This window comes from Pongo abelii, chromosome 4 (genome assembly GCF_028885655.2).
Source record: "Pongo abelii isolate AG06213 chromosome 4, NHGRI_mPonAbe1-v2.0_pri, whole genome shotgun sequence".
Taxonomy (NCBI): Eukaryota; Metazoa; Chordata; class Mammalia; order Primates; family Hominidae; genus Pongo; species Pongo abelii.
This window is the reverse complement of record NC_071989.2, coordinates 178,666,460-178,693,213: the sequence shown is the minus strand read 5'-3', so window position 1 is coordinate 178,693,213 and position 26,754 is coordinate 178,666,460. Positions and strand designations below refer to the sequence as shown.

Below are 26,754 nucleotides of genomic sequence, written 5' to 3'. Positions count from 1 at the left end.
GAAGGTTTAGATGTAAATGGCTGTTCCTTTCAACTAGTGCTTTTATGCAAGGGTTCCCAGCAGACAGAAATCTTCCGCAGCCCCTCCACAGTCTTGGAGGGTGAATAGAAGGGTACCTTCTCCCTCCCTCCAAGCCGCCACGCCATTTATGGGTCAGAGCCCAGCTTTGTTACTGCAGGCAGCCAGTGTTGATGAGAGGACTGTGCAGGGGCCAGGACTAGGGGGAAGGAGTGATACAAGTTAGACACTAACCTAGGGGGCAAAACTGAAGGGGTCCCAAAAAACTCAGTGATCAAGAAAATTAACACTTAATGCAATTTTTTGTTTAAAAAATTAATGCAAAAACTCATGGCAAACAAAATAACAAAATGTCATGTGAAAGTATTAAAATGTCATGTGAAAGTATTATTTGATTTGATTACTGAATTTTTGGTGCCCCATTACATTCTGTCCTTCCTCCCAGGCCATGCCTTACCTCATCCTGGCTCTGAGAGGCAGTGAAGAAGGGTGTGAGATTGAGGACAGGAAGGAGGGAGTGTGTGAGGCTATCGTGGATTTGGCTGTAGGCAAACTTCTTTAAACTTTGGTCATGGCAGATAATGCAGTATTAAAGAACACCTTAAAAAGTATTTCTAGCTGGTGCTGATGGAACAGAATCTGGTGGATCATTAAATTTACTAGGGGGAGGTCTAGTCAACTGTGAGCAAAAGCTATCTTCTTATTTTCCAGATGGATTCCCCAAGAATACACAACCCAAAGACCATCCCTAAGCAATGCCAAACCAACCATTTTCCATGCCCGCCAGGCAAAGATCAGGTGACACTCAAGTCCTATATCCTGGCCTAGGACTTACCACATGGCTAGGGATGTCAAATAGCCCAAGTGAAATACTATAGGCTGCAAGGTCCCTGAGAACAGGACAGGCTCCTATGCTCCTCCATTTTCCACGTCCCCAGAGCCTAGTCCTGGGTTAAGGCACGCTAAATGTGGGTTTAGTCATGCAATTACCTAATTATTCATTTGGTAGGAGGTTACATTGGCCTTCTGATTGTTTGAGACAGTTAGGAATTTTGCAAATGGAACCTTCTAGTAAGGCTAGTCCTTTGTGGATTTTGTTGTCTTAACTCATAAATCAGAAAAACCGGTATATATCAGGTTTTTACACTAATTTCTATGTGTAATTTCCCTTCACATAGAAATAAGTATACTTGACAGAACTGTTCACCTTCAACCCTCATTCTTCATAAGTGAGTGATCATCCCTTAAATACTTCAAAAATAAGCTTTTTAAAAACATTTTAAATTTTGAAATAGTGTTAGATTCCTAGCGAGTTGCGTAGACGGTACAGAGAGTTCCTATGCACACTTCACCCAGCATAGGTTAATGTTAACTTCTTATATTACCAGAGTAGAATAATCAAACCAGGAAATTCACGTTGGTCCAATGCTATTAACTACACTGTAACCTTTATTCTAATTTTGCCAGTTTTCCTTCTAACATCCATTTTCTGGTCCATGATTCAATTCAGGATCCCACATTGAATCCAGTTGTCATGTTTCCAATCTGTGAGAGTGCCACAGTCTTTCATGACCTTAACTGTTGAAGAGGACTAGACTGGTATGTTTCGCTCCTCAGTTAGGGTTTGTCTAATGTCTTCTCATCATCAGATCGAGGCTGTACATTTTTGGCAAGATTCCCATAGAAGAGATGTAGAGTCCTTCTCAGTGCATCATGTCAGGGGAGGCACATGATGTCAGTATGTTTCCCTGCTGGTGGTTTCCCTTTGCTCATTTGATTAGGATAAGGTCTATCAGTTGTCTCCACTGTAAAGCTACTGCTTTCCCTGTGCCATTAATCAGTGGATACTTTGGGAAGACACTTTGAGATTATGCAAATATCCTGTTTCCTATCAGAGTTTTGTCCATGACTTTTAGTAACCATTAATGGTTCTTCCTTGTAACAATAAATCTGGTGGTGTTTGTCGAATCAAAAATCAACTTTTCCTAATTTTTATGTCCTACTTAAGGCCAAAACCCACTGAGGTGAAAGATAACAATCTCCCTGTCACAATGACCTTCCCCACATTTTGGGATTGGCCATCTAGTTTAGGCATAGCAAATCCATGGTACCCAACTCATTGTCCCCACCCCTCACCTACTGCAGGAACCAAGGCTGTCTTTCTCACTGCCCTGCAGGAGACCTCGACATTCTCAATGCTATCAGGAAAGAAGCCACGGCAGATCAATGAGAACGGTCATGAGAAATGAGACATATCTCCCCTCCTTGGTCTATGTTGGGTGTTTAGCTTTTCTTAAAAACACTACATCCCTGGAGCATACTGGCTTTACCAAGTCCCTTGAGAACCCTTAAAGGGTGGCAGATTTAGGGTCTACCAGGGGAAGAGAATTGCACAGGCATCTCCCTTGGGTCTCTGGATTTTTCTTGTTTGGGGCCACTGTTTTGAGTCCCGGCAGGGGTGTGCTGGTAGATGTTTGTCCATTGTTTTTCCAGAAAGAAAAAAATAAAGTCTTGGACATATGCAACGTTTTCCAATTTCTGTGGCATTAACACCCCCTTCCTGGTTGATTTCAAGGCACAGCAGCAGAGCTTGAGACAGTATTTCCACCACACAGACACAATAGATGTAAATAACCTCAAGAGGGTAGATAAAAATAAAATGGAGCCAGCTCATCAGGAAGTTTTTGAGTTTTGAGATCTTATTACCTTAGATTTTAATATAGTTTATTTAATTATAGCTTTATAACAATTTTTAATAATAGCAGTTATTTAATAATTGCCTCACAAAATTCCTAAACATTTAATACTTGGTTCTTGTGAGCTGGAAAGAGCGAGCTCCAGCTCACTGCCCTGTACAGTGGTGATCAGGAGCCCTGAAGTTCTGGAATTCCCCGCAGGAGCCCCTGAAAGGACAGGAAGACAACTTTCTCCAGTCGCTCCAGGAATTCCTATGAGGCCCAGATGCCCTGCAGAGAAGGCCTGCCTCCAGCAGCAGCATCTGCAAGCAGCATCCATCTTGGCAAGCCTTCTGTGGAGACTGAGAGGGCTCCAAACCATCTGGCTGCCACCAGGGCTGGCTTGGCGGTTGCCCTTAATACTAATGGGGCTACAGAGTTCTCTCCAGGCTCAGTGCCTGCCTTGCATTCTCCCAGGAAGCCACTTGGCCCTGTACTGTCCTTAAAAGACTTATAGGGATGTTTTAGAAGCAGCCTGGAGCAGCAGAAAGAGCATATGAGTGAAGCAGAACAGTGAGGGAAGAAGGAAAGCCACGTGCATAGAGTGCAGATTATTTGCCAGGCATAAGGCTGGATTTTTCACAGGTGCTCTTGTTTACTGTAATTCTGACACACCTGGGAAAAGAGTATCCTCATCATACAGACAGGTTAGAGCAGCCATCCCTAGCCTTTTTGGCACCAGGGACCAGTTTCATGGAAGACAATTTTTTCACGAAACGGATGGTGGGGCAGGTGGTTTTTGGATGATTCAAGTGCATTACATTTACCATGTACTTTATTTCTATTATTATATTACCTTGTAATACATAATGAAATAATTACACAACTCACCATAATGTGGAATCAGTGGGAGCCCTAAGCTTGTATTCCTGCAACAGACGGTCCCATCTCAGGGGGATAGGAGACAGTGACAGATCATTAGGCATTAGATTCTCATAAGGAGCATGCAACCTAGACTACTCTCATGTGCAGTTCACAATAGGGTTCGCGTTCCTATGAGAATCTAATGCCATCACTGATCTAAAGGAGGCGGAGCTCAGGCAGTAATGCAAGCCATGCGGAGTGACTGTAAATACAGATGAAGTTTTACTCACTCTCCAGCTGCTCACCTCCTGCTGTGCAGCCTGGTTCCTAACAGGCCATGGACCCAGGGTTGAGGACCCATTCTGGGGTTGGGAAGTTAGGTGACTTCTCAATGTCCCACAGCTAATAACAGCAGAGCTAGAATTTATCCCCTGCTCTGCTCACAGCCGTAGCCCCAGCATACAGAATAGAGCACATGTTAGGCACTTTCTAAATATTTGTGGAATGGATACAAGATGCAGTCTGACTTAAAGCCTGTAGAGGCTCCTCCAGGGAAATGGTGCAGGTGAAAGTGCCGTTAACTGGCGATGTGTAGATGCAGAGTGGGTGGAGGCAAAGTGGTGCATGAGAGGCTGTTGAGTTGGGAATGTCACCTAGCCTCTCTGAGTCTCAGTCTCCTCACCAGTTAAATGGGGATAGTAAGATCTACCTTGCCACTTTGGCACCAGAAACAAACAACTGTGTTGTATAAGAACACACACTGCCGGTTAGAAGGTGCTGGGGAAGTGTGTGGCATACCGTCATCCATAGAAGTTGTGCCATTGGCCTCAGGAGGGCATTTCTAACTCCATGGAAGCCAGAGGAAAAGCAAGGGGTGAAAACAAAGCAGCCTTGCACACAGCAGAAGGTGCAGTGATCTCATGTATTTCAACCTCAGGTTTGGGGCTTAATTAGCTGCTCTCTGGCATGCACCATAGACAAAAGAATTTCAGCAAGCCTTGTCTCCCTGCCTTTTATTTCAAATACGAGGAAGCAGATAGGTTAGAAGAAAACCCTGCTGCTCTTGCAGGGTGGTATTGATTCCTGGGAATTAAATAGTAATGCAAAGAGGCAGTGGCAGCCTCCCTCCAGCCTGCAGCAGGCAAACTGCCTAGGTTTATCAGAGAACCCAGAGCTCAGAGTGGCCACAGGGGATGCAATTCAGAAGAAGGCGCCCAAGCGTAGACAGGCAGGGTGGACTGCTTTCCCACACACAGGTCAGGGGCAGGACTCCACCAAGAATGCCCTCTAGTCTGGAGGATTCCTGCTCATGCCGCAGTCCCCTCCCCTCCCCTCCCATCGGGATTCTCACACAGCTAAGATGCTAATGCCCTTTGCTGTCCATATCTGATCCTCTTCAAAGGAGAGGCATGAGTGTGTGTGTGTGTGTGTGTGTGTGTGAGTCTGTGTGTAAACATACATGCACCCAAAACCACACGTGCATATTCAACACATTAGACAAATCATTCATGGGGGGTGGGGGGCATGTGGAATGGGAGTAGAAGATGGGGATGAAGGGTAAGAAATTGTTAAATAAAATCATAGGAGTCCATTGTTTTGGACTGAGCTCCTGCACTAGGCCCAGATCAAACCAAGATGGAGTCGCTTGCGCTAAGTGCGACACACTAAAATGGGAACTTTAAGGAAGCAGGAAAATCCCCCAAAGAGACCAGTTTTTCTTAAAAACAGAAGGATCACAGCAACCAGTTGGAAAGGGCATGGTCATTTGAGCTGGCATGATAAGGAAGTCCCCCCTGCTTTAACTCTTACAAGGAAAGTAACCTGAAGTAACCTGATGTTAACCAACCCATATTTTTGTATCATCCTATTTCCTTTTTCCTGCTCAAGCTACCTTACAATAACCAACTGCTTTGCTGCGCCCAAGAGAGCTCCTTCTGTCTTTCAGATACGAATGCCTGACTCATGAATCACTAGTAAGAGTCAATTAGAACACTAAAATCAATTTGATACAATTTTGTTTTATGACAAAATGCACACGCATATACACACACAGAACAGGGGAGGATCTTGCACAGACCAATGAAGATGATGTGTTATGAACTCAGGAGTGTGATTAATTCATCCCTCTGCACCTGACATCTAAAGAAGGCAAAAAGAAGGAGAATACCCTGCTAGCACTCAGCGCACAAGACCCCAGGGAGAAATCAGGCCCTGCCATTAATTGGAGTGAGACATATTCATTCATTTATTCCTTCCTTTAGATAGCTTCAAGAGCCAGGCATTGTGCTGGAGTGGGCGGTGGGTAGAGCAGCAAGATCTCTCTCCTCATAGCACTCTGGTTTCTGCAGGTAGACAGAAAAGTCCACAGAGGGTGACAACACAGGTGCCACAATGGAGCAAGCACAAGCTGCTCCTTGGACCACAAGAGACATGGGGAAGAGGATTAGAGAAGGCTTCTCAGGAGAGTCACATTTAGCCTGACTTCTGAGGGGAAGGTAGGATTTAGCTAGGCTAAGAGCAGAGGTGACGCATTCAGGCAGTGTGAACGGCACTTCGCCGCAGTGAGAAGTGAGAGGGTGCTGCACAAGTGAGGAACTGAAAGGATTTTAATGGAACCAGAGCATAGACAGTTCAAGTGGGATGGGAGAGACTGAAGCTGAAAGCGTAAAATCTGTGAAGTCAGGGGGTATGCCTTGCTCTCTGAGCTTCCCTGAGCTTCCACACTCAAAGCCTCCTGTTACACAGGAGAGAGTAACACAAAATGATTGGCGCTGGGATATCAGGGTGCACACATGGTTCTGAAAACACAGACAAGGAAGTACCTAATTCTGCCTGGGGGCAGAGCGGAGGGGAAGGAAGTGGGAATGGAATTGAGAAAATCTCAGAAAGGAAGTGTTATCTGAGCTGAACTCCAAACAAGTTTAGGATTCTACCTGCAGAGAAAGATGAGAAATTGGAAGAGCATTCCAAGCAAGAGACACTGCACTAAGCAAAAGCAAAAGCCTCCCAACCGGTGTCTAAGTTGTGAATAAAAATATCAAAACCTGGCCAGGCACAGTGGCTCACGCCTGTAATCCCAGCACTTTGGGAGGTGGAGGTGGGCAGATCATTTAAGGTCAGGAGTTCGGGACCAGCCTGGCCAACATGGTAAAATGCCGTCTCTACTAAAAATACAAAAATTAGCTGGGAGCAGTGGCTGGCACCTGTAATCTCAGCTACTCAGCCGGCTGAGGCACAAGAATTGCTTGAGCCAGGAGGTGGAGGTTGCAGTCAGCTGAGATCACGCCACTGTACTCCAGCCTGGGCAACAGAGTGAGAACCTATCTCAAAAAAAAAATCAGAACCCTTAAAGCATTCATGACTAAGAGTACCTTGGTAGCCCCCCACCCAGGTTTAGCCAATAGACTCAAATAATTTTTTTAAAAAAAGATGATTCTGGGAATTCCTTATGTCCATGATTCAGATACAACCAACGCCTTTTCCTCTTGAGAATTAGGAGTCATCTTTACCCACTTTAAGACTGCTAAGCAGAGTAGCAAACAACGACTCTCCTTTTTCTTGAGGAATGAAACATAAAAACAAAAACCCTGTCTTAAGAGGGGAAAAACCAACTCCCTCTGGGTCTGAAGCAATATTAAATGTTATCAGTTACTCAGCAGCCAGCAAAGCACAGAAGGAAGCAGTGTGAAACCGCCCTTCAAAGTAACTGGAGTTGACAACTAAACTTGCTCAGCGAGGGGGAGAAAACCAGTTAATAGAGGAAGAAGTCAGGCCTTTTATCCTTCACCTGAGCTGGTCCCTTTCATATGCTAAGAGGCCAGGAGCAAGCTGGGTGAGGGAATTCAACACTATCATTAAAAAAAAATCAACACCCAGGCTAAGGCAGAAATCTCCCCCTGAGTCCTACCATGACACCCAGGGTTTCAAAGAATAAGGTTGGCTTGCTGCTCTGGGCTGTAATTACCCAAACAATGACAATCTATTGAAGACAGGCATCCTGTCCCATTCCCCAAACACACAACGCCCCCCAAATGGAAGCTTGGCATCCTGCACTATAATTGCTAAATTTCCACATGTGGTTCTACCCTGGGCAATGGCTCCAGTAGGTGGACATAGTCTCTATGCTTGGGATGGGACAATGGGTTGTTCCATGATGCCAACTAAAAGCCAGTAAAAATGGCTATGCTGTTGTCAGCAGAGAAGCTCCAAACAACCAGGAGAAAAATCCAGAACATTTGCTCTGGGGGCCTTTTTTATTAGTTTTCATCTAAGTGTTCAATTTTGAGAAGTTGGTGCCTGTAGAAAGCAAACAGCACATGCTACAGTCTGGATTTTCAAAGTTGGATCTTTGCATATTCCATGTCCCTTCTATCCCATGAAGATGAATTTATGAGTATAAATTAATGTGTTTGAAATATTTGCCATTTTGTGGTTTATTAAATGCATATTGGAAGATGCTACTTTTTTTTTTTTTTTTTTTTTTTTTTTTGAGACAGAGTCTCACTCTGTCGCCCAGGCTGGAGTGCAGTGCCATGATCTTGGCTCACTGCAAGCTCCGCCTCCCAGATTCACGCCATTCTCCTGCCTCAGCCTCCAGAGTAGCTGGGACTACAGGCACCAGCCACCACGCCCAGCTAATTTTTTGTATTTTTTAGTAGAGACGGGGTTTCACCGTATTAGCCAGGATGGTCTCAATCTCCTGACCTTGTGATCCGCCCGCCTCGGCCTCCCAAAGTGCTGGAATTACAGGCGTGAGCCACTGCACCCAGCCGGAAGATGCTAGATTTTATAGACTGGACAGGGCTCTTAAATTAAGAAGGTAAAGAACTGAGAATGAGCCCAGCTATTCCTCTATTTCCAGTGAATACTAAAGGAAAAAAAAGACAGGTCATATTAGAGCAATGGTTTCTGAGCATGGTCTCTACACTGGTAGCATCAACAGCACATGGGAACTTGCTAGAAAAATAAGTTACTGGACGCCTGGACCCCACCGTCCAGACTAATGACCAGAAATGTGTTTTAACAGCTCCTCCAGGTTACTGGGGGTGCCTGCTCAGGTTTGAGACCTGTTCTACACCTGTGGCTCTTCATACTGGCTGACAGTTATCACCTGGTAATCATCACCTTCTCATTGCAATGCCCCACCAACTCCAGACCAATTCAATCAGAATACTTGGGACAGGGGCCTAGGTATTACTGCTTTTGATGCAAGATTTTTCTTCTCAGTCACTTTGCAAGCCGGGGACCCCCAGCCAGTGACGCCCTGCCCAGGTCTCGCTCAGCCCATCCAGCTCACCATCTATGTTATAGCTTGCATCCATACTCAGCGGTTCCCGATCTCTTGTGCCGCATCCAAGAAGAATGAGGATACGTGGGACATTGAAGGGTGAGGAGGGCGGAGAATAATTTTCTTGAGCAGTGAAAACGGCTTTCAGTGTGGGGGCGGGGGACATGGTGGGGGGTGGAGGTGGGGCACTGGTTCCCCTACCCCAAGATTAGAAAGTTGTCTCCTCCCCGTCCCTCCCCACACCTTGTGTGACTGGGTCTGGGGCCTTTTATGGACTCAGAATGGGGACTGCCGATTGGTTTGTTAGTAAGCAAAAAAAGGTTAAAGTGAAGACACCACTCAAAGGTGGGCATGACTTGTAGAAAACCAATTAGGAAAAGGTAAGTTTATGTAAAATAAGTGAAGGGTGGGGATCAATCAGAGGAAAGTGTGCCAACTGGTAGGACAAGTACTCAATCCAGTCTGAGGATTTAACACATAGCTTGACTTTCAGGTTTTAAACTGTCTTTGGCTTGGAGATGGGGTTTCACCGGGGACCCACCCCTATCTTCCTACCCATGTGGCTGCCTCCTGCTGGTTTGACTTTTAAAACGCTCCCCAGGTGGCTTGTAATCCCAGCATTTTGGGAGGGCAAGGCAGGAGGATCACTTGAGGCCAGGGATTTGAGATCAGCCTGGGCAATATGGTGAGACCCCATATCTACAGATTAATTACTTATTTAACTAATTAACCAAGTGTGGTGGCTGGTACCTATAGTCGTATCTACTCAGGAGGCAGAAGCAGAAACCTGGCTCAAAAAAAAAAAAAAAACTCTCGAGGTGATATGACTATGCAGGCAATGAGGCAATGTTGAGAGCCACTATATATTAGAACACGAGAAATTTAGGTACTTTTGGGCCTCTGATTTTCAGTTTAGCTCAAAGTAATCATGGCTACTGAATGCCTCCTATTCACTGAAGAAGCTTTTAAGAAGAGAAGAGAGACTTCCATCTTCATGAGCAGGAGAGGTGAGATGTGAAGCTCACCAAAAGCATCAAAATTTGTACCAAATTCAATGGTGATAACAGTATTTAATAACTCATCCAGCAAAGACAGTTGCTCACCCGGAGAAAGGGGTGGGTTAGTCCCCACAGTCAGAATTCATTATAAGAGCACTGCACTCAGAGGCGGTAAAGAGTGACACGCACCTCCCACACACCTCAAGTCCAGATGCCACAATCCCCCACGGGGAGCTCAGAGCCTCCCACTCACTTCTTGGCTTTGAAGCCCTAAGTACCGAGGGTGTGTAAGACAGCAGCCTCTTCTCACCAGTGTCTGATGTCAGGGAATGTGCAAAAGGATGACAGCCTGTCAGGGTAGAGCTCAAGGGGGCCACTTCCCTGGGACGGGCAGAGCCTCAGCATCCTGCTTCACAGATAACTGTGAACTGGGGCCATCTTTCCACCAAACCAGGAACTTGACAATTAGCACATTATAACTGGGTCCCCCAAACTGGGGGCCACTGGCACATTCCCAAAGACCCACATTTTTTTCCCCATTTAAAGGGATCTGAGCATTACTAAAATGTAAAAAACACTGTGAATTGGCTTTTCAACAGAAAGAGGCAAAATTTTTTTTAAGACAGAGAGTCAGGGTCTGTTCTGCCACCTGGGCTGAAGTGCAGTGGCAAGATCATAGCTCATGGAAACCCTGAACTCCTGGGCTCAAGGAATCCCCTCACCTCAGCCTCTCGAGCAGCTAGGACTATGGGTACATGCCGCCACACCCGGCAAATTTCTTTTCTTTTCTTTCCTTTTTTTTTTTTTGTAGAGACAGAGGTCTTGCAATGTTGCCCAGGCTGGTCTCAAACTCCTGGCCTCAAGTAATCCTCCTCCCTGGGCCACCCAAAATGCTGGGATCATGATCAACCTCCCTGGCAGAGGCAACATTATATAGGATGTTACCACAGAAATAATAGACAAACCCTCATGTTTCTATACTATGAGTAAGACTGAAATCTCCCTTTAAAAAAACAATTTTTAAAAAGATCAAATAGCTAAGACTGGAACCAGCTCAACAGCTGGCTACTGAATGTCCTTATAGAAACATCATCACCCTAACATCATCATCTGAATGAATCTTGAATATCTAAGCTCTTGGTTATTATACTGTCTTTCCATTAAATGAGGTAGGAGTAGAAAGAAAAAGACCATGCCTTTGTATCCCCTATGCCTGTGATTACACAGAGTCTGAATCAGACTGACCTGTGTTTGAATTTTGACCCTGACATTTATTTGCTCTATTTATTTGGCCTTGAATGCTAATGAAGTCTATGAATTTCAGGTTTTTCCTCTCTAAAATGGGAATAATAAGCCTTAGTATCTAGGATCAGGGTGAGCAGAGAGAATGCGCAGATTGCATTTAGCACAGTGCCTAGAAACCAACAAATAAAGTAGAGATATGATCATTAATTATTCACCACTGAACACTAGCTGAAGCTTCACCTCCTTTGTGTAGGCTTCCTTGACAAAAATGCTTGCGGGCGCGCGCGCGCGCACACACACACACAAACACAAACACACACACACACACGCTTTGTAGCTCTTGTACCCCAAATATGCATCTAGATTTTAGTCATTATATGTTAGGGATAGGTTTTCTTGTTCCCAGTGCCTAGCGCACACCCGGTATGTCATATGTATTAATACTTCTGCAAGAATGAATGAAGCAAGCTATGCATATGTAGTAACAAGACAAGAAGCGGCTTAATTGGGATGGTAAGTGTAGAGAGGAAGAGACAGGAGAGACAGTATGCAAGGAAATTGATCATAATGGTTGACTATGGATCTGACCAGTAAAGGAATATTGCTCTGCAGAGTTTTCGAATTACAGTCAATAATAGACACAGTTCATTCAGAAAGCTCTTCTCTGAGGATGTTCTAGGGAGGAGAGAGAAAGCGGCAATGCTCACACAAATGCTTAGAAAAAAATGTATTGGTTGTTTGGGTCTATGTAGTCCTCTGAAGCCAGTCCCATCTAAGGACTGAGTACCTCCTGGACATTACTCAAGGACAAAGAGGAGCTGCCAGAGGAACCTGGGTCAGATCAAGCACCCTCCTTCCATCTTCCAATGCTTAAGAATTCCAGGCCTGGGTCTAATCACTACCTCTCAGTCTTCACCACCCCATCTGGCTTATCTTCTGCAGATTCAGCCCTTTGGAAGCCCTCCACTTACTCCCACTGAGACTTTCCTTTGGTTTCCATCCCGGGCTAATCTCTGAATGACGTCTACAAAATACACAATGACTTCACGGCCACAGGCATCTCCCTACCACCATCCTACTCCACACCCTATCTCTGGAATCTGAGCCCCAGCAATCTGCTCATCCAGGAAGAGGCTTAATCATTTTTGTCATTTCATAAGGTAACTGAAGAAACAAAACCCAAGTAAATCAGCTAAGAAAGCAGACACGAGAGTTTTCATGCCGTCTAGGCATAGGAAACTCCTCCTCCCACCCCTGCAAACTAGAGCATGAGTACATGGACAAGCCATCTTAAAAGGCTGCAATAATGTCTATACCCACATTCTGAGAAAGCCTGGCCAACAAGACACACAGTGACAAAATGCTACATGATTAACTCCAGTCCCCTAGCCATCCTTCACAGCAATGGGGGTTAGTCACAGGAAAAGTAGGCCTGCTGAGCAAGCTGTTGACTTTTATCTTTAGACTCCAGCTGCTATCCATCAGCATCAATATTTCACAATTTAATCAACTTAGCCCTAGTCTAAGTCCAGGATATCTGCATCATCAGGAGGACTCACCACATCCTGGTAGCTAAGGACTTCCAAGATGCTGTTGAGCAATTCAATGCAGTACTTCTTCTCCAGGACCTGGTGTTGCATATCATCCTGCTCCAGCAGCTCCTTCAGCTCTTTGGTGATGACAGGAAGCAGAATGTCCCGGCATTCTGAAATAAAGACAGTTAAGAGGAGTGTAGAATTCCTCATTTTTTAGTTTCTTTTCTTTCATATATGCATACAATTTTTCATTAAATAAATAGTTCATGAAGACATTCTCCTTGTAAAAAATTAAAATATTAAAGATTAGGTTAAGATTTCCTGAGAACATCATTCACAATTCTAGTCCCTTTTCTAACCCTTCCTACCCAAAGGCAACCAGTTATTTTATTCTGTATATTCTAGTATATTCTATATGTTTTATATATACACATACATATAAAAATATGCCATATGAAATATCTAGTGTTAATTTAACTTTGCATTTCATTTAAGTCATATACTGTGACTATAAACTTCCAAGATCCTTTTATACAATTTTACTTATGTGTTTATCAGTATAAAACATATAGTTATTTTGGCTTTGTTTCCATTTTATACAAGGGGACCATGATGTATATATTACTCTGAACCTTGATTTTTTTTCACTCACTAATATTTCTTGGAGCACTTTCTGTATTATCACATTTAGGGACCAACTTAGTTATTTTTAACTGTTTTGTAGTACTCTTTATTATGGATGTATTTTTCTATTCGGCCATACCTGTACTACTGGACATTTTTCTCTGGTACAGACAGCACAAAATGAACAACCTTCCACTTGCATCCTTCTGCACATTGCTTTCATTTACCAGCCTGGCCAACATTGTGGAAACCCGTCTCTACTAGAAATACTAAAATTAGTTGGGCATCGTGGCGTGCGCCTGTAATCCCAGCCCTTTGGGAGGCTGAGGCAGGAGAATCGCTTGAACGCAGGAAGTGGAGGTTGCAGTGAGCTGAGGTGGTGCCACTGCACTCCAGCCTGGGTAACAGAGTGAGACTCCATCTCAAAGAAAAAGAAAGAAAGAAATTAAAACTTTTGCAGAGAAGGGTATGTCTCTTGACATTGCTGTTTCAGGGAAATTTCTGGAAGGTTCTGAAGCCCTTCGCAGCTTTGTCTCCATATTTCCCTTGAAAACAGAAAACCTTGAGGAAAAAAAAAAATCCAAAAATGTGTCAAGCTGCCCCCACTCAGATGCTGCTTGAGCTGCAATATGAATCATACACACCAGGACTTCATTTTAAATCTAACAAATAGATGTTGGACATCTTTAATGTGGAAGATACTCTCCTTATCAAGGTACAGAGATAAGATGTGGTTCTGCCCATTAGGTACTTAAAAACTGACAGAGGTGATTACAGACAAAAAAAAAAAAAAAAAAAAAAGCAAAACCAATGAACAATGGCAGAAATTAGAATAAGCCAAAGGTCAGAAGAGGTAGAGGACATCTCTTATTCTGTCAGCCCAAGAGCTACACCCACTCCTTCTGGCACAGCACCCTGACTGTACGTGGGGGAGTCATGCTGTCATGGGCTATAATCCTGAGAAGCTGTCATAGGCTCCCTGCCTTCCCCTGGAGAAGGGCTGGACACCTGGCCCCAATTAGGATGGCCTCCTGAAATCTGAATCTTGAGGGAACGTTCATAATGATAACTGCCAATGGTATTAATACACAGTATTTTGAGTGCTTACAATGTGCTAGGCACTGTTGCAAGTGTCTTGCATGAATCATCTCAGTAAATTCTCCTAGTGACTAAGGGAGGTAGACACTATTATTTCCCCATTTTGCTGATGAGGAAACAAAGGGACTTGTCATGTGTACACAGCTAGTAAGTGGTAAATCCAGCCCAACTGCAGAGACAGTGCTCTAAAGCACTACATGAAATGTGCAGTCTTGGCTGGACATGGTGGCTCACGCCTGTAATCTCAGCACTTTGGGAGGCTGAGGCAGGTGGATCACTTGAGGTCAGGAGTGTGAGACCAGCCTGGCCAATATGGTGAAACCCCGAGTCTACTAAAAAAAAAAAAACAAAAAACAAAAAACAAAAAACCCAAAACTATCTGGGCGTGGTGGCGGGCACCTGTAATCCCAGCGACTCAGGAGGCTGAGGCAGGAGAATAACTTAAGCCAGGCGGAAGCTTAAACCAGGGAGGTAGAAATTGCAGTGAGCCAAGGTCACACCACTGCACTCCAGCCTGGGCAACAGAGCAAGACTCCATCTCAAAAAAAAAAAAAAAAAAAAAAAAGGAAAGAAAAGAAAAGAAAAAAGAAAAAGAAAAAGAAAAAAGAAACGTGTAGTCTCTCGGGCTCCCCTTTCATCACAGAAGTGCCCCAAGGAGGCTGCCCAAGGGTGCATGCTGAGTCCCCTCTCCCTCCAAGATTCTGAGTCTCTCCTTTCTGATAACTAGTTCCTCAGCATTTCCTCTGATTCTATGGATTATTCCCTTTCTTCTAAATACGTTTGTTTTTACTCAAATTTACCAGAGTAGGATTCTGTTGCTTGAAACCAAAGAGTTCCAACAGATAGAGTCACAAAACGCATTGAATGCTTCAAAAGCCCTCTCATGAGCTCTGGTCAGAAGGTTCATAGAAGACTTTATAGGATCTAATAGAGTATATCCCTTCTCTTAGAGCCAAATCTCAGTTTTTAATTAAATTCCAATAAGTGTAATTAATGTCCATTCATCCCACTAAAGATTAAGCTCCATGAGAGCTGAACTAATATTCAAGTGCCTGATACAGTACCTGGTTCATAGGAGCGAGTCAGTAAATCTTGGCTGAATGAATGGAGGAGGTGGCATTTGAGACAGTCCGTGACAAGTGGACAATATTGCAATAGGAAGAGTGAGGATTTAGGGAACACTTGGTGGTTTAGAGAACATAAATCTAGGGTTATATTCTCTTGGAAGGAGAATAATGAAAGACAACACTTAAAAGAAGTGTTCTTAATTGCAATGGAAGTGTCAGTTCTATGGAAACAGAAAATTATAGATGACAAAAATTTTGATTCTGCTTTGCTTAAAATTGTAGATAAAATCATAGGCCACAGCTTTAATGACACTTTATGAGAAATTTGGACTGAAGATATTGGTGGGGCTGGGCATGGTAGCTCACACCTATAATTGCAGCACTTTGGGAGGTGGAGGCAGTAGGACAACTTGTGCCCAGGAGTTCAAGACCAGCCTGGGCAACATAGGAAGACCCCGTCTCTACCAAAAATTTAAAAATTAGCTGGGCATAGTGATGCATGCCTGTAGTCCCAGCTACTCAGGAGGCTGAAGTGAGACGATCGGAGCCCAGGAAGTAAAGGCTGCAGTTAGCCATGATCACACCGCTACACACCAGCCTGGGCGACAGAGTGAGACCCTGTCTCAAAAGAAAAAAAAGCCAACTTGTTGGCCTAAGGACTTTTGAGAGTACAATACATTGAATAGCCACTACCCTTTGTTTAGAAAGATAAGGAAGAAAGTTGGAGAAAATATATCTATTACTTTATCAATTACCCTATTACTTAAGTTAAATATTTAGTCCATATCTTGCCATCATAAAGTTGAGATTTTCATCCAGATGTATTTATTAAGCAGGGTAAAAAAAAGTCTTACAATATTCATTAAAAAGTTTATTTTAAAAGTTATCGTCTCTTTTTTCTTTTGCCTAGCTAAAAGTTATCTTCAAAAGGATATGAACTTGTAACTTTGCAATGTTTTGTTTGCTAGAGGGAAATTAAGTGTTGAAATTCTTGTTGCAGAAAAACTAGGTGAGTTCATCTGAAGTGGTAAATGCTTTGTCATTGGAAGACGAATAACTTCCCTAACTTAATGATACTTAGCTTCCCAATTATGCCTTCATTGATGTGATAATTAAGCCCAGCCAGAAGATAAAAATTGTGCATTATCTTATTAAGTTAGATAAAGGTGGTAAAGTCTTCCTCTTTGAAAAGTAAAATAAGAGATTCTAAAAAAGGAGATTTAAAATACAACAGAAAGTCTTGCTTTTCCATAGTCCTCTGGGTAAAAGGGTGTCACCAAAAGATGTGCCTTCAGGAAATCTGTGTCACTGCAGTGAAGATGCCATGGTGATGACAATCTAGGTGATGAAAATGAGTATAAGAGTGCATGGGTTGTCCCCTGGATTCCTAGCTTGTGACATAATGTATTTGGATTCTGCTGAAGCTAAAGATTTGATAAGCCCTTGAAGCAAGGTAGTAAGAAGCAAATCAAGCGTGGTCAATTGCCTTGAGCTTAAAGTACAAGATGACAATGTTTTAAGGCTTAAAATAGCTTTTTGTGACTCAAGATTAAAAATTATTTAAAACTCTCTCCACCTGTAAAATGAGGTCAGTAGGACCTATAGGAAGGAACTATGTAAAGGCAGATCAAGAGCTAACCCATTCACACATTTAACTGACTCTTTCAGTCAGTCATTCTACACATTTATTGAAGGCTTACTATGTGCCAGTCACTATTCTAAAGTGGAAAGGAATGACCACGGGTTAACTACCCATCACTGCACAGAGGCAAAAGAGATAAGAAGCAGACGTGAGTAGACAGGAAAAACACTTAGTACCTTTACATCTTAGGAGTGGTAACCTATTAGGAGTGGTCATAAAACAGAGCTGTGGAATAACTGAGGTCAGGGTTTTCTTTAAAAGGTCATTCTGTTAGCACTCTAGTTGAGATACCTCACATAAATCCCATTATTGAGATATGAATCCAAGGAAAAAGCCACTTGGGAGATTTTAGATATGAAAGATCTCCTTGGGAAGTCACCAGACTTTAAATCCTACTTAAAATTGAACTAAGCTAGTAGATTTTTCATGGGAAAGTCTGGCAGTTAGTTCTCCATTCCTAGAAGTATATGAGTAGTAGGTTGCTGTCTATAGATAGGCACAAGGAAGAGGTAAAGTAACAGATTAAGGGATGAACTGAATGATTATTAAGGCCACATGCAAAATTCTAGGATTCTATAAAACATAGGTTCCGAGGAAGTTGCAGGAGGAAGGATATATTTGCTAGGTGGAAAGACAGTGGGTGTTTGCCTTGCTCACAAAGTACTGAGGCTGTGGGAGCTGCAGACCAGGCACTAGGAGAAGCAATGGTTTATCAACCTGAAAGGCAGCTGCTTTACAGATTCTCAAAACCAGCATCCCCATAAGATGGAGGCTCATGGTGCGGAGAGTCAGCAAGATTTTCACTGAAGAGACCATTAATAACATGGCCTGTTTTTCAGAAGGTACTCTGTCTTCCCTTTAACCATGATTTCTCAGAAATGTCTGGCTCCTGTTTGTAGATGAAATAATTTTTCTCATTTGTAATTGGAGCTGTGAAATTATATTAGTCATAAAGCTTCAGGAAGCAGCATTTCCAAATTGCTGCTTGATTGTCAAGCCAACAAACACAAATGGTTTTGAAGATAAATAGTGCAAACCCTGAAATCAATCTTCATAGGCAGAGGTAATGAATGTCAGAGACCTGCACACCCAGGCTGGGTTCCTGCCTAAGGTATCCAATGTCTGACAAAGGCTGGGAGACTTGCCACCAAGTGACAAGTCCAAATTATAATTCAGACCAGCCATGGGGGAATCTGCAGAACTACTCATCTCCTTGGGTTTTAATTGAAAGGGTTTTCTTGTCCAAGTGACTGCAGAGAGGAAAATGCAGTATTTCTGGGTTCTGGGTCCTCCCTTAGGAAAGTTTTGTCATGTGGCGGTCAGTGCTACCCACCTGAATGCAAAGCCCTCTTGAAGTGCTTTGCACTTGGTGTGCTTTTGTGATTATTTGATGGCTCAGGGACACTTCAAATAAGAGGACCCTTTTCTTCACCTGCTCCTCGCCAGTATCAGCCCCATTGGAAGAACTAAATGAAAATTCTTTGTCACTTTGGAAAACCACCTAGAGGTGCATCCAGCCAAAATCACATCTACGACCACAGCCACAATCCAGCTCCAGCAGAAAACACTTCCAAAAGCCATATCTGAATTGACCCTCTTCCCCACAAGTCTGTTCTTTCTCCTTTTCTGTCTCTCAAGAGTGAGGACACCCCCAGTCACACAGTCAACCAAGCAAAGAAATCATCTTTGAGTTCTTCTTCTCTTTACATCAGCATCTAATCCATCATGAAGTTATGTCCATTCTACCCTCAAGCCAATTTCCTTCATGTTCTGTGTCAAGTCTCCTAAACGCCCTCCCTGCTCCCTGCACAAGAGTCCCTTGTGGTCAGGAAATTCTTCAGTAACTTCCTATTGCCCTCAGAATGAGTTTTCTCAACTCTCTGGCATGGCTGGAGGCCATCTGTGAGCAAGCTCTTCCCTTAACTCATTGTGGGTGCTCACCACTTGCCACTCCTCCACCTCCCTCTCTCTGTTGCAACCACAAAATCTCTCCTTCTCCTGAATTTTTGCATGTTATTTTCTTTGCCTAGAATGCTCTTGTCCCAGCCATCTTCTCCTGACTCCTTCCCTTCTAGCTGTTAACTTAGATGTCAAATCCTCTAGGATGATTTTCCTGACACCCCAACTGTGCCTTGGGTGACTCTTCTTCATTCCTATAGCACCCAGAATATATTTCGATATATTTCCATCTTACCATTTATCACACGATATGGTCATTGTCTATGTAACAGGAAAACCAGTGAGATTCTTGCTGTCATCCCATAAATGAAAGTAAGGCCCAAGCTGTAGTTGGGGTACACCATCAACCCTCCAGGTTTTTTGAGAGGTACCTGTTCAGGACCAGCCCTACACCAATCCACATGCACTCACCCAGAACCAATAGAAGGTCAGCAGGGGCCTTTGGATATAATGCAATTTCCATGGGATATGCCATTACCCCTCTCCTCCATGAAACTCATGTTGAGAGAAGGAGAACCCAAAGAGTCACTCATAAAACATAAGACAAGATGGACACTATATCCCTGCTAGGGAAATGCTTGCCAATCTGTGAACCCAGGTACATCCAGGTCCCACCATCAGAATACAGATTTTAGGACATTCTGGAGTGTAGTGCACTGTACTTCTCTAGCCCCTCTCTTACTGTTGGGGAAGAAGGTTAAACACAAGCAATGCATCTGTGGTGGGGCTCAGTCACATCCTCAGCACGAGTGCCCATGTTTCTAAGCCTGACTGTGGCAGTCTGCACTTGGAATCTCATTCCACTCATAACCAGCCCCTGACTTTGTCACCAGCATGGGTTAATCGACTCTTCAATCCTGTTCCATTTTTCACAGACTTTAAGGTGAAACTCATTCGGCTTTGGCCAAGTTCCTATTGACTGAAAGTCGAATTCCCCTCAGCTCAACTCTCTCGGAGGACTGGCAATGGGGAAGGTGCAGGGGAGGCTATAGATGTCACAGCTCACCCTGCCCTCCCCATGTAATTGAAACCCAAAATTCTCCCAGGCAGGGCTGACCAGTGTAAATCCAGCTCTGCTCTGCCAGGCTACTTTTCTTCTGTTTGGTTTGCGAGCATTTGCAGATGTTGAAAGCCACTTGGTTGGATCAACTGGACACAAAGGGAGATCTCCATAGACATGATTCTAGTCTGACAGTTAGCAATTTGTTCTCACAACCTCCCTCCTCCAGTCAGCAAATCACGAAGAAAACTAATTCCGCCCACTGGGAAATCAATAACTACCTGCAAATTTCATATTCCAGATCAGGTTACAAGCCTTTTACAACTTCACTAGCATTTTCCCCCAATGCATTCTTCAGCAGCTCCCCATGAGTCACTTGCTTCACCCCCCCGAAACACGCCTCATTACAACACCCAGAATCACCACCCACAGCCCTCTGGCCAGCCTCCGGAGCCATCTACGTCTCCACTTTATAAACCCCTCGGGGACCAAAATATATCTCCCAGCTAAACAAACACAGCCTATTTAGAAATGTTAGAACTCAGCACCTGGTTAAAATTCTCTCCAGGTTATCTTAGAAGGGAGAAAATATAGTTAGGCGGTAAATCCTTAAGGAAAAACATACTTCCAGAACTTTATACTAGATATCCACTGAAAGTCCAAACCAAGCTCTTACTTTTACCATATATCCTTTATATTGAACATAAAAAGTGATTTTGCACTAAACCTAACAAGCAAATACCCTATAAGTTGGCTCATACCATTTAGAAGCACAGAGACAGCAGGGAGGGTGGACTGACTTGTAACTGATGGAACTGTTACTGTATATGTGTGTGTAGAGATGGGGTCTTGGTATGTTGCAGCCTGGTCTCAAACTCCTGGGCTTAAGCAATCCACAGACCTCGGCCTCCCAAAGTAAAGAACTTTTTTTTTTTTTTTTTGAGACAGAGTCTCGCTCTGTCACCCAGGCTGGAGTGCAGTGGTGTGATCTCTGCTCACTGCAAGCTTCGCCTCCCAGGTTCATGCCATTCTGCTGCCTCAGCCTCCCAAGTAGCTGGGACTACAGGCGCCTGCCACCACGCCCAGCTAATTTTTTGTATTTTTAGTAGAGATGGGGTTTCACCGTGTTAGCCAGGATGGTCTCAATCTCCTGACCTCGTGATCGGCCTGCCTCAGCCTCCCAAAGTGCTGGGATTACAGACATGAGCCACCGTGCCCGGCCAAAGTAAAGAACTTTTAACAGGATGTGAATACGTTTGTATCCAAAAAAGTCACACTGATTATAAACATAATTTGAAAGCTCTGAGAGTCGACATGCAATATATTTATATCCTTAAACATGTATGTTTAAATATATATACATATATATGCATACACACATAGTCAATACTCACTGTTCTCATGGATATTATATTCTAGTAAAGTGCTATAAATAATTAAATAAACAAGATAATAGTTGTCTTAGGTTAGATACTCCAGAAGCAAACTCTAACATGAAGTTTGGGTGAAGAGGACTTATTAGGAGATGTTCCAGAAAAATATGCAAGACGAGTGGGGAAGTGGAGGGAAGGAGGCCAAGCCAAGTACAAAAATCAAGCAAGCCTCACAAAAGGTAACTTTTGAGCTCAATCCTATGAGGAGTTCTGGAGACAGTGTAGACTCCAGGGGTGATGAACCTGGAATGTTCAGACCCAGGGGGTGGACAGCGCTTTGGGTGGTTCCAGTCCCCGGGAAAAGTAGGGTCCTGCAGCCCGAGGGCAGCCCTGGGAGGCAGGTGCTGGAGCTGGGGGCCATGACAGCTGATGTTACAACAATGGGCACTGATAACTACCAGCAAGGAAATTAACCAGGTGACGGGATGAAGAGAATCTAGGGGCCTGTGAAGACCACTTCATACAGTGCAGTCAAGGAAGGCCTCGCTGAGCCGGACACACTTGAGCTGAGACCTGAAGAGGGAGAAGGCAGCTGCATGCACTGATCTCAGGGAGGCACATTGCAGAGGAAAGGGCATGGAAAGGCTCTGGGGTGGAAATCTGCAGAACTTGGAGGAATGATGTGGACACAAGTGTGGCTGGATTGCAGGAAACAGGGGTTTAATGTGAGATGGTAAATTTGGAGAAGTTGCCAGGGCCGCGTCTCATCAGGCCCTGGGGCCCATGGTAAAAAGTTTGATTCCTGGGTAGTGATAAACACTTTTCATTTTTGTGTTTTTAATGGTGGGCCTAGAGAGGAAGGTGGGAAAACACTGAGGAGGCTTTCTGTAGAGGTAAAGAAGGGGTCTTGTATTTATTGCACCCTCACTGTCTACCAGACCTTCTCTGTATGAAGTATATCATTATACCTATTTTACACATGAGGGAACTGAAGCCTAGAGAGGTTCAGCAACTTGCCTAAAATCATACAGCTAGTAAGCAGAGCTGCATTAAACTCAGGAAATATGATTCAAGAGCCCATATTCATACTTATTAAACTATCCTGCTTCCTTACTATAACAGTGCAGGGGAGAGAAGACGAAAGCTTGATTCATTTGCAGCAGTAGAGACAAGGGTACAAGTACAGAGGGAAGTCGATGAACATGGGTTATGTTTTGAAGGCAGAGTCGACATGACCTGCTGATGGATTAGATGTGCTACATACCTGTGTAAGCATATGCATTTTGGAGCATTTGAGTGAGACAGCAATAGATTCATTTTAGGGTTTATCAAATTAGGGCATAATCACAGAGACCATTTCCTGGCCTCAACTAGCAAGTAATGAAAGACTCCCATCAACATCTCTCCAATGGCGGGAAATGGCCACTGAGATAGCCTATCATCACGCCTTCTGAAAGCTATTAGGACATAAATAGTGTGTTCTGAAAGGTACTTGCACCCTTAGTTACCCCACTGCACTTGCCTGCAACTGCTGGCTGGCCTCCTCATTGCTAGCTTGCTCATTAAATCCAGCTCCTTAGAAAGTGCTTTTGGAAAAATAAAAAGCATATCCAGCTCCTTAGAAAGTGCTTTTCGAAAAATAAAAATGCAGATATGGCCAATTGAATTGGGACCCAAAATTTGATTTGTTTCCTAATGCTTAGAATGATTACATTTGCAGTGCCACACCAGATGAATGCAGTTTGGCCTGTTGGAAGACTGTACACCCACCTCTTCATCCTGATGATGAAAGGAGCAGCAAATAAAAAAGCTTCTGGCTGACCAAGCTGCCTCTGTACTGGATAATCTTGACAGTCTTTAAAGAAGGATTCCTAGCTGGGTGCTGGGCATGCACCTGCAGTCCCAGCTACTCGGGACACCGAGATGGAAGGATTGCTTCAGCCCAGGAGTTCAAGGCCAGCCTGGGCAACGTAACAAGACCTTCATCTTTAAAATACATATATGTATGTGTGTGTATACATATATATACACACACATGCATATATATATACACATATATACACACACATGCATATATATATACACATATATAAAATATATATAAACACATATACATGTATACATATATATAAAATATATATATACACACACACATTACATAAATAAAGCAAGATTTGTAGGAAAGTGCTCTACTTCAAATTCATGCGAGAGGAAAAATGAGTCCAGTAATGTTGTGACTATGAAGATCTGTGTCTCACATCCTTTGACACCATTTCCAATTCAGTGACATCTGAATTCACATTGATTTATAAGTGCTCAGGACACCTATCGGATTGGTCAGCACCTCCCACACCCCTCCAGGGCTATCATCCCTGACCCACTGTCTCTCATTTGCATCATACCATACAGAATCCCTTATTCCCTCATGCCAGTCCCCTCTGCAGACTCATAGAATTCCATGGCTTCATGACTCTCAATCTCTACTTAACCAGGAACTCCTACACTTTTATCTCTTTATTAGCTAGTCCATGGTCACATACTCAAATAGAGTCTTCTCAGCAGCCAGGGTCACTATAACATTTTTTAAAAAGGGACAGAAATTATTGGCGTGAAGGGGAGTGGGAGAGTGGAATATTAATTGTGAGAGATATGCAACGTACATTGAACTCCTGCTAGATTCTAGGCATCATACTGAGAATTTATTTAATCCTTACCAAAACCTATTCAATGGATTGCATTGTCCCCATTTTACAGATGAGAAAATAGGAGCTCCATGCAGCTCACCTAGCTAGTGTGTCTCCAACAGAGCCAAGGCCCCAGCACGGACCTGTCTGACTCTAACACCAGTGTTATTCCAGCCCCACTCACTCCGGCTCATGAGTGCAGGGCAATTATTACCAATTCCTAGATTCTGCTAGCTTGAGGCAGCCACCCTTTGAGTTTGTTAACTCCCTTAAGTTGGCCTTACATAGAAAATCCAAGACTTGGATTGCTTGGTCTGTTTAATGATTGATTGATGTTTGTTGTGGTTTTATAAGTTACAGTCCCAGGGAAGTGAAAACAAATCTCAGTCCTAGAACCTCAGAATTAAACAATAATGAGCATTAGTCAACTCAGTGGCTGAGTCTTTAGTCCAGTCATTCACTTCTTTCATTTTTTTATTCAACTATAGTCGGTTGGGCTTCCCCATCACATTGCAGTTGCCTAGCAAACAGCAATCGTGGCTAGCAAACAGCATTCGCTACCTTTTCCTCATTAGACAGTGAGAGCCTGGGGTGGGATATCCAATCTCAATCAAGTCATGTCTCCTTGCACAATGCCTAGCACAATGCCTGTTATCCAGTAGGATCTTAATAAGTGTTAGATGAATGAGTGAGTGTTTGCTGAAGGCAAATAAGGGGCCTGTATTTAGGGCAACTCACAGAATCAGAACCCTGTTTAGTGTTGGATTGGTCAATAGTCATTATTCTGTGCCATCCTTGAGGAAACCAGGTGGTAGCAGCTGGGGGTGGGATGGGAGGTGTAGAAGGAGAACTGCATGTGTGTTTCTTTACCTTTACCACCTCCCCTGAGCCGTTTTACCTAATCATAGAGGAAGGCATGGCATAGTAAGTAGAGTTTTGGGTTAAAGGTTGGGAGACCTGGGTTTGAATCCCAGCCTTACTACCACCAGGCTGTTAGTAACCTTGCATGAGCCATTTCACTTCTCTCCCTCCAAAAATGGAGATGAGAATGACTCATAAGAAGATCAAAGTAAAACATGATACAAATTCAGTTGCAGTTATTAAGTGCAATGAGGCATTGGGATCCAACGCTATGCAGAAGTTTTTCAGTCCAAAGGAGAGCGTGTTAAAGCTTCAGTTTCATTCCACTGTTGCTAACTTATAAATTTTACAAATGCCTGGTCCAAACAGGCTGGAATAAAGTGGACTTAAAGCTATTATCTGCATCATTCAAACAAACTACACTTTTGTCTGAATACCAAACTCAGAGAATTGAGTTCTAAGAGGTGGGTATAAATTGAAATAATTGGGATATATGCCTCAGATTTCCATTTTCCCTTTTGTATGTGGACAGACTAATGGAGGGCTCAGGCAAGCATTCTCTGAATGTCCTTTTTAATTTCTGTTTGCAACTTAGAATAATACCACTTACTGACAATCCTCAAGCCACACATGAACAATCCTATATTGCCGCCATCACAAAACTTACAAATACCAAAAAGAACAAAAGCCAACAGCAATGTTTTGAATCAATATGAGCAGCTAGCATTCCATTTCTGGGAAAATCATGCATTAAAAGCCTCTTGTTCACATTTTAAGGCTAACAGAGGGGCCCTTCATTTCAGAGAATTAAATGAGAAAATTATCCTGGATTCAAGCATTAGCAAAATGGAATGGTTGTGTAATTGTTTCCAATCATCATCCGATTCTCCTCTTCCCTTACCTTCCCCATATCAGCTCTGAAGAAGTGAAGGCTGGGTCTCCTCTCATTTACAGCTCCACAGATGTAAAACCTAGTGTTGTTTATTACAAAAGGAAAACCAAGAAGTATACTATACTTCAAATAAACTGAAGAACTGGAAGCAAACTTCAAAGAGGAAAGGAAAAAACCACAGCCATTTTTCTCCCTATAAATAAAAATGGAAATGGGAAGAATTTATCCTCTGGCCTGGTTTTCTTTTCTAAAAGCACTCAGCTAAGAAGGTAGGGAGATGAGACAGACTTGAGGGGCAGGGGCTCTTGCCTGCTTCATTTCTTCACTTGTGAAAAAGAGCCAAGGGGAGCCCTTCCCTAAAAGGCCCAAAGTAAAGAGTGATTTAAGAAATGAATCATACACTTAGGCCCAATATTTAAATAAGAGGATCAAAGATATTTTGCTTGGACTCTACAGCAATAAAAGAGGAAATGGGGAAAGTATGAGATGGTAGGAAATAAAGATAATAAATATCAGTTAAAGACACGTAATGAGCTCTCTGTGCAAAGAGAGGATAACATATGCTCCTTACCTTTGAATAGTCCATGTGTACTAAAGGAAAGAAGCAGTCAATTGATGGGAGCAGTAAGAAAACATATGTACAATGAAACATATTGCATTTCACAGAACTACCACTTGATCCAGCAATCCCATTACCGGGTATTGACCCAAATAAATATAACTCATTCTATTATAAAGACACATGCACACATACATTCACTGCAGCACTATTCACAATTGCAAAGACATGGAATTAACCTAAATGCCTACTAATAAAAGACTGGATAAACAAAATGTGGTACATATACACCATGGAATACTATGTGGCCATAAAAAAGAACAAGATCATGTCCAAGGGTATGGGTGGAGGTAGGGACATGGATGGAGCTGGA

At 43.3% G+C, this 26,754-nt stretch overlaps 1 protein-coding gene across 4 annotated transcripts in view; it reads right to left on the bottom strand.

Annotated features, from left to right (window-relative positions):
• DOCK2 (dedicator of cytokinesis 2) overlaps positions 1-26,754 on the bottom strand; it is a 442,316-nt gene that overhangs the window by 263,943 nt on the left and 151,619 nt on the right. For all 4 annotated transcript variants that reach the window (XM_009241272.4, XM_024247240.3, XM_054556208.2 and 1 more), the window contains one exon: positions 12,647-12,792. In XM_009241272.4, coding sequence (XP_009239547.4) covers positions 12,647-12,792 — 146 coding nt within the window. The remainder of the gene's footprint in view (positions 1-12,646; positions 12,793-26,754) is intronic.